The sequence below is a fragment of the Mercurialis annua genome, linkage group LG3 (genome assembly GCF_937616625.2).
Source record: "Mercurialis annua linkage group LG3, ddMerAnnu1.2, whole genome shotgun sequence".
NCBI lineage: Eukaryota > Viridiplantae > Streptophyta > Magnoliopsida > Malpighiales > Euphorbiaceae > Mercurialis > Mercurialis annua.
Genome location: NC_065572.1, coordinates 62065980 through 62073830, shown reverse-complemented (window position 1 = coordinate 62073830; position 7851 = coordinate 62065980). Strand labels below are relative to the sequence as shown.

The 7851-nt window shown below is 36.7% G+C and overlaps 2 protein-coding genes across 2 annotated transcripts; one reads left to right on the top strand and one right to left on the bottom strand.

Moving 5' to 3' along the window:
* The first annotated feature begins 408 nt into the window (after positions 1–408).
* On the top strand, positions 409–5313 carry LOC126673474 (dihydrolipoyllysine-residue acetyltransferase component 4 of pyruvate dehydrogenase complex, chloroplastic). The gene is made up of 6 exons (XM_050367630.2): positions 409–1504; positions 1605–1796; positions 1910–1997; positions 2128–2198; positions 3299–3382; positions 5006–5313. The coding sequence occupies exons 1-6, from the start codon at positions 599–601 to the stop codon at positions 5108–5110; spliced, it is 1446 nt and encodes a 481-aa protein (XP_050223587.1). The 5' UTR covers positions 409–598; the 3' UTR covers positions 5111–5313.
* A 183-nt stretch (positions 5314–5496) lies between these two features.
* Positions 5497–7757, bottom strand: LOC126673475 (ACD11 homolog protein). Its single transcript, XM_050367631.2, has 4 exons — positions 7229–7757; positions 6853–7025; positions 6601–6746; positions 5497–5790 (listed from the first exon to the last, which is right to left on the bottom strand). Exons 1-4 carry the CDS (start codon positions 7547–7549, stop codon positions 5684–5686), a joined length of 747 nt encoding a protein of 248 aa, XP_050223588.1. The 5' UTR covers positions 7550–7757; the 3' UTR covers positions 5497–5683.
* Positions 7758–7851: the final 94 nt, after the last annotated feature.

Sequence of the window (7851 nt, the reverse complement as noted above, 5' to 3'; positions counted from 1 at the left end):
TTATGTTAACCAAAATGATTAATGAAATAAAATAAATTATAAATATTATGTTAACCAAAAAAATTAACTAACACAAATATTATATATATATATATATATATATATATATATATATATATTAAAATTAATTAATTTTGTATTGACGGATTGAATCCTTAAACCGCCGGTTCACGGTTCAAAAATTTAAAATCGGACTTTCCACGATTCCGGACTGATTTTAGTCCGATTCTGGGCCGGGTTTGCCCGGGCCGGTTCCGGGCGATTCACGGACTGACCCGGGCCATGGCCAGCTCTACATTGAGCCAATAGATGTTGTGAAACAACTTGGGCCAATGTACCATTATGGAGTCAATTTCACCAAATAGCCCATTACGAAAGCCAGAGAAGCCTAGTAAACTACAGGAAGACTTAACCAACTTTTTAGCGACAAAAGAAAAAGCAGGAAACAAAGAAGCAAGCGATTTAAACACAGAACTTACAGTTGGGCAGCTCAAATCCTTCCAACTAACTTCTCCTCGTCTTCTCCGCCCACCCTTCACATTACTACTCAAACTCTCACTCAACTCTCCAAAATTCTCAATCCCAATTCTCTCAAACCATGGCAGCTTCATCATCTCCATTCCTCACCAAACTCCCAGTCTCAACCAAACCAATCTCCTTCTCCTCCCCTCTCTCCCCCTCTTTTCCGTCCACATTTCCGTCAAGAAACGCCGCCAAACGGTGCTTTAACGGAAAAAATGCGTTGACAGTCCAATCCAAGATCCGCGAGATCTTCATGCCGGCGCTCAGTTCGACAATGACCGAGGGCAAAATCGTCTCATGGATTAAATCAGAAGGCGACGTGTTATCCAAAGGGGAAAGCGTCGTCGTTGTAGAGTCTGATAAAGCTGACATGGACGTCGAGACTTTTTACGACGGCATTCTCGCTGCTATTGTTGTCGCTGAAGGTGAAACTGCTCCCGTTGGTGCTCCTATTGGTCTTTTAGCTGAAACTGAAGAGGAAATTGCTGAAGCTAAGAGTAAAGCCGCTGCGAAAAGCGCGCCGGCTTCTGCTGATTCTCCGGTTGCTGTTGCTTCTCCGGCTGTTAGTTCTAATCCTGCTCCCGCGATCGCGCAACCTGCTCCGGCTCCTGGAGCGCCGGAAGGGCCTAGGAAGACGGTGGCGACTCCGTTTGCTAAGAAATTGGCGAAGCAGCATAAGGTGGATTTGGATAAATTGGTTGGGAGTGGACCTTTTGGGAGGATAACTCCGGCTGATATAGAGGCGGCTGCTGGTATTAAGCCTAAGACTGCGGCTGTTGCGGCAGTTGCTGCTCCTGCTTCGGCTCCGGGTCCGGGTTCTGCTCCGGCTAAAGCTGCTCCTCTACTTCCGGGGGCTACGGTTGTGCCTTTTACTACAATGCAATCGGCTGTTTCGAAAAATATGTTGGAGAGCCTTTCAGTGCCGACTTTTCGAGTGGGGTATCCCGTAGTAACTGATGCTCTTGATAAGCTCTATGAGAAGGTACATTGGTTTGATATGTTCCTTAATTTAGTTCATTAAGTGTTTGGAATGTTAATTTGAATATATTATGATGGTTGTTTGTTTGTATTATGATTATCAGGTGAAACCAAAGGGTGTGACAATGACTGCATTGTTGGCCAAAGCTGCAGCAATGGCACTTGCTCAGCACCCGGTTGTTAATGCAGGATGTAAAGATGGGAAGAGCTTCACTTACAATAGTAGCATTAACATCGCAGTGGCAGTGGCTATTAATGGTGGTTTGATTACCCCTGTTCTTCAAGATGCTGATAAGGTACTGTAGCTAAGTTTACGCTTCTTTTAATAGTTATTGAATCACGAACACGTATGTGATTGTTACAGTTTTATGTTTAAGCTGGTAAATCATTTTGTTGGTACTTGGTACAGTTGGACCTTTATCTGTTATCACAAAAGTGGAAAGAGTTGGTAGAGAAAGCCAGATCAAAACAACTTCAGCCTCATGAGTATAATTCAGGTTGTTTTACTATAAATCTATAGACTTTAGCATGTACATATATTTTTTTGTGGTCTCGTAGGGGTTTGGATTTAAGGTGTAAAGCTTTTGGAGCACGCAATTAAATTACTTGAATTGCACTTCTGTGCAGGGACGTTTACTCTTTCCAATTTGGGAATGTTTGGAGTGGACAGATTTGATGCTATTCTTCCTCCTGGTCAGGTGAGTTACTCATGATGGAAAAGCTATGTGCCAATTCATTTGCTCATCAATGAATATAATGTTATACTAGAAATGTTCAAGCGAGGGCTGCCCATATAAATTAGGTTGCCCAGCGTTAACTACTATCGTAAAGGACTGGGAAAACAAAAGAATGAGACTATTTTTTTGGATAAATCAAAGCATATGTTACAGCTTATCAAATGATGATGATATGTTTTCAAACACTTACAATTTTTAGTCTATACATAATTGATGACACATAGCTAATGGAGTGATTACTGATAACCTTTTTTATAACTTAAACCAAATATCACAGACCTCTTATCTATTTACTGTGAAGAATAATATGTTTTTTCTTAATTCCCCTTCAGATCAGCAAAGAATGCCTATTGTGTTAGCTTGTGCTAGAATTTCCCTCATCAGATTGCTCATGGTTATAATGACTTTCCTTATAGTTTCCCAATCAGAACATGACACATTTTAAGGATCTTTCATTTTTGTAGCATCTTTACAAGTTATAGGCCTTTGTATTATTAGCTTCTGCTAAAATCTCCATCTTCATTCCTTTTAAATAGGCAACTGGATAAGAGTTAAGATATTTCATTAAATTCAATCCGTATGTCTTGTAATCGAAGATTAGAAGCAGGGCTCTCACTAATGTTTGATTCATCTGCAAAAACTGCTTGAAACTAGTGAAAACAGAACAAGAGATTGCCTATGTGAATCACCTTACCAAGAATCATCCCAGACATAAGATGAGGCTTCAACTCCCATACCCAATCCAGCCCTTTGCTGTAAGCTGTTGTAGCTCCATTACATGTTGAAGCCTTATAATTGCAGGAGTCCAAATGTTATGCTCCTATCTTGTGTTCATTACAAATAGTAGAAATCATCCACTACATATTCCAAAAGAAGGTTTATTTATAATGTTATTTGATGTTCATGTTAACAAACTAAAAATGGAAATAGTGGAACATATAACGTGAACGGAGAAAAGTAGAGGTTCTTTCATTGAGAGACAGCCATCCGTACTTGTTTATTAAATAAATACTCCTTGTTGCTATTTTAGCCATTTATTCAGACTTTGGAATGATGTTCAGGGAGCTATAATGGCCGTTGGAGCATCAAAACCAAATGTGGTAGCTGATAAAGATGGTTTCTTTAGCGTGAAAAGCAAAATGCTGGTGAGTTTTATTTTCGATCTTCTGCTGGTTCTTTCTATAATTTTTTTACCATTGATCTTTTGTTCAATTAGTTGTGTGTTTCAACAAAATCAGGATCGATGTACAACTTCTTTTACTAGGCTACTTTTTTTTTTTTTGAAATAGTAGTAATTAACAGATAATATCTTTTACCAACATGATCAAGTGTTTTTGAATTTCAGTCAAATATTCTGTTGATGTGAAATAGTTGACGTTGAAATACATTTTTCCACCAAGTAAAGAAAAACTTTCACTTAACCCTTGCACTTAGGTTTGTATAATTTTCTGACCATAAATTATTTTTAGAACTGCTTGCATCATTATAACTAATGAGAAGCAATAAAGGTAACATACTCCAGTTCAAATTCAAATATAATGCATGATATGTGGCCTGTGGGCTATTATGGAGTTTGTGATTCATCATAGGAGACATGTACTGGCTTATAGAAAACATGGGCTTTTTTTGGTTACTAGATGCTAATTTCATTAGCTGAATAACATACTCTGATTTTCCCCTGTGGAGTTGATTGTTGCAAATGATTTGAAGTGATGTGGGTTCAAAATGAAACGTAGGTAAGAGAAAGGGTATGGGGTACTGGGAACAGGGAATATATTGAGTTTTAGATGTTTAGCATTGTGGAATGAGAGAGATTATTCTTGACCTCAAATTTGAAGAACTAATTTCTCATCGATTGAGTACAACTCAAAAGCTAATATGACAGATTACAGCAGTTCAATGGATTCAGTAAAATTATGTGGTGTTTTGAATAGTACAATTTCTTGGAGTGTGACCCTCGCTTTATAGTTTGTGGCTCATATAAGTGAGATATTGTTCACGGTATGTACGGATGCAACTGAAGGTATCTAGGGATCCATCAAATCTGCCTATTTAGATGAGGCTCAGTTTTTCACGTCAATACCCTATAGAAGAGAGAATTTGAGCTACAGATCCTGCAGTTAGCAAAAATAAGTATTGAATGAGATATTTTAATGCCTACCTGTCCTTTTCTAAGCCAATGGATGATTAGTTATATGAATGGTGAATTATCACTTTCTCAAGAAATTTGCCTAATGTCTCTGCCTTTTAGTAAAATGGATAAAAGATTTGTAACTACGGATGATTACCTTGGGTTAATTGTACCTCTGTCCCAAAACAATTGTCCACTTTTCTCAATTTCCCCCCGCCCAAATACTTGCCCATTTTTAGTAAATTACAATATTTAAAAATTAATCTTCCTATATTGTCCTTATTTAAAGCCCACTAATAAATGTGTTCAGATTTTAATGATGATATTACCATTTTATTATCATTTTAATGAGATGTTGTAATGTGATTGGTTTAGTCTATGAATGACGTGGTAGACTCAGTCTACCTAAAGAATTTCTCTGTTTGTCATTATCCCAAAGAAGTGAGTGTTTTCTTGAGGAAGTATTGTAACTGCTCATTTCCAAATGACTGATCTTTTAAGGGGTTTGCCTGCATTTTCTTTATGATACAACTTCACATTGATATTTTTACTTATCAAGTGCAAAAATTGCTGCGACATGGGAGCATTTATCTATTAGGTATCAACCTCTCTGAAATTTACTTAAATTTTTTTCCAGGTCAATGTAACAGCGGATCACCGAATTGTCTATGGAGCTGACTTGGCTGCCTTCCTTCAGACCTTTGCTAAAATTGTTGAGAACCCTGAAAACCTAACTTTGTAGATGACGTTTCCGGTTCTTTTCAACAACGCCGTTGATTTTGAGTGTTTTTTTACTTAGCTGAGGAACACGTTTTTGCAGCATTTCTAGTTAAAAGTATGCTCATGTTGTAGCAGTTCTTGTGTTCTGATTTTGCAAGGATCTTAGTGACTAAATGTATACTGTCGATTAAATTTTAAAATGAAAGGAATAAGAAGTTCTTCACAGTTTTACCTTTTTCATATAATCCTATACTGGGTGTCCCTTAATTGAAAAATGAACTGGTTGTGCAACTTTCTTTTGATATTGCATTGTTTCAGTTACAGGGCTGCAAATCAACTGTAAATTTCTCCACTGGAGACAATTTTTCTAAATCAACCAGATATTAATCACTTTTGGAAGAAAAACAATAAACAAAAAGAATGAGTTTATTGATTAGTGTTAAGGTTATATTCTTATGTGCAAATCCATTGCTAATCTGTAGCAACAGTGAGGAAGATGCTAGAATGACAGAATTGAACTACAAGCTAGTACAAATTGCAGCTATAGAAACTGCAGCTGCTATTCAAATACAACAAACCGAGCCGGCAGGCGAAATCACCAGTCCAAGCTGATATTCCTGGAAATGTAAAGGTTATCTATGTAATTTATTACTGGAATTGAGGCGTTGATGTATCTTCTCATCTTCTTCTCCGCTGACTGATCTGCAACAATGTACACAACAAAGAGTTCAACAAGGTATTCCGTCTTCAAACTCTGACAATTTTGCCTGTTTATAATCCAAAGACATATAAACGCACAAACTTTTTAAAGTTTGTTCCGATATTATACTTGAAATGAGGATGTAACCGAGCTGATTGGAGTAGAAACACTATCGAACTCAAACTCGATTTGATTTTAAAATTTGAAACTCCAACTCGATCGAGCTATATTTTCAGAGATTGAGCTCAAGGTCGAAATTATTACAATATTCCGACTTGACTCGATCAAATTCTTTTGTTAATAAATTTAGAATATAACTATAACAGTAAATTAGTAAATCATTTTAAAATCGATTAAACTCAGCGAGTTTCTCCATTCGAATACTCCAATACTCGAACTTGGTTCATAGTAGCTCGTGATCAAGCTCTGCTCAATTAGCATGAAGTTGATTTCGAGTATTTTTTGATCTAAACTTAAATAACTCATGTGTTGATTCGACTTATTACAACCTATTTGAGAAGCTAACAATCATGTAATTTTAGTTTCTATGACTATGTTTGATTTATGAAATGGAATACACATTCTTAATAACTATTCCTAAAGAAAGGAAAAATTATTCTTTACTTAATAAGTGGAATCCTACTATGGAGTAATAATGCCATGAAATTATTATTCTATAAATTAAAAAACAGTCATTTTACACAAGATAACTATTATAATTTTTACCTATTCCATGAACCAAACGTAATCTACATTCTAGGCTATGCAGTCTATTAGAAACTGTTTGTGCATAAAAGTTGAGCAGAACTCACCAGTTTCATTGAGCCTCATCAGAAGTTGGTCCCTCGTCGGAAGAGTATACATTCCGGCATAAACAGCAGTCCTGACCGCCCATGTATGAAACGGAGCACAAACTTGAGAATAAGCTGAAGTAGCTGCGTCTTTTAAAGAGTAATCACTAACCCAAACAAATTTCAATATATCAGATCACAAATCCATACAAATATACCATCATACAATTTTAAAAAATGTCAATTCCACATCATAATTCCGTGAAACCTTACTGTGTCGATAAAAATTGTTCAAATAAAGCTCGAATAAGATCAAGACCCTGCCTCACTCGCCTCAAATCACGCGAATAGCTTCTCGGTGTTCTAACCGTATTATTTTCAACATCCAAATCAAGCACCTTTTTTAAACTATTGTGCATCTTTGAGGCATCCATAAGATTACAGACCTGACCAAATAATTCCAGTTTCAATATAGAAATTAAAACCTAATTAACAACAGCGAAATGAAACAATGAGCTATAAACGCTGGCCAGCAAACTGTTAAGCGAACTGTTAGGTCGTTTGTTAAAAATTCCAACAAGCGCTCTCCCGACCCAATTATAAAAAAAGAAAAAAACAGCGAAATGAAAATTTAAAATTAAGATCAAACCTTTGCGACATATTCAGACTCGGCAAATTTGAAAGCGAGGCCGAGGCAATTAAAGAAAATAGAAACCAAAGAACAGGCATCACAAAACGTATCCAACCGAAGATCTGCACCGTTGATATTATTATTATGATCATCTCGTATAGATTTCAAATGCTTTGCCAGCTCCTCAAAAGCGTCCACAACGGCCGTCAACGGCGGTTGTCTTTTCTCCTCCGTCATGGCCGATTGATGGTTATAAATAGGTTTGCGATGCTGTTGGTGAGACGGCGGCGATTGCGGCGGTTCTTCATTTTGGGCGGTGTTAAAGAAATACCTTTTCATGACGCGTAATGGAAATTGCCAAAAAATTGAATGAAATGAATAAAATTTCTTGGTGTTGAAATATCAAAAAAACAATTGAAATTTCTTGTAGATGGATGGGAATGGGAAATTGAGAAACAGAAAAGGGATGGAATTGAGAGGTTATTGGGTGCAAAATTGGGAAGATTTGCTAGAGTTGCGGTCTGCGTAACCAGCATGCACGTTATATTATGGTGCCAAATTCTTGTTACATTTTACTATATTTTATATATAATCAAATTTATGAAATTAAAAATTCATAGAAAATTCTACGATTTGTATTA

Coding starts and splice junctions, on each gene's coding strand:
- LOC126673474 (XM_050367630.2), top strand. CDS start 599: ATGGCAGCTTCATCATCTCCATTCCTCACCAAACTCCCAGTCTCAACC. Junction 1,505..1,604: donor TTGATAAGCTCTATGAGAAG/GTACATTGGTTT, acceptor TATGATTATCAG/GTGAAACCAAAGGGTGTGAC. Junction 3,383..5,005: donor GCGTGAAAAGCAAAATGCTG/GTGAGTTTTATT, acceptor ATTTTTTTCCAG/GTCAATGTAACAGCGGATCA.
- LOC126673475 (XM_050367631.2), bottom strand. CDS start 7,549: ATGAAAAGGTATTTCTTTAACACCGCCCAAAATGAAGAACCGCCGCAA. Junction 6,747..6,852: donor GAACAATTTTTATCGACACA/GTAAGGTTTCAC, acceptor TGTTTGGGTTAG/TGATTACTCTTTAAAAGACG. Junction 5,791..6,600: donor GATGAGGCTCAATGAAACTG/GTGAGTTCTGCT, acceptor ACATTGTTGCAG/ATCAGTCAGCGGAGAAGAAG.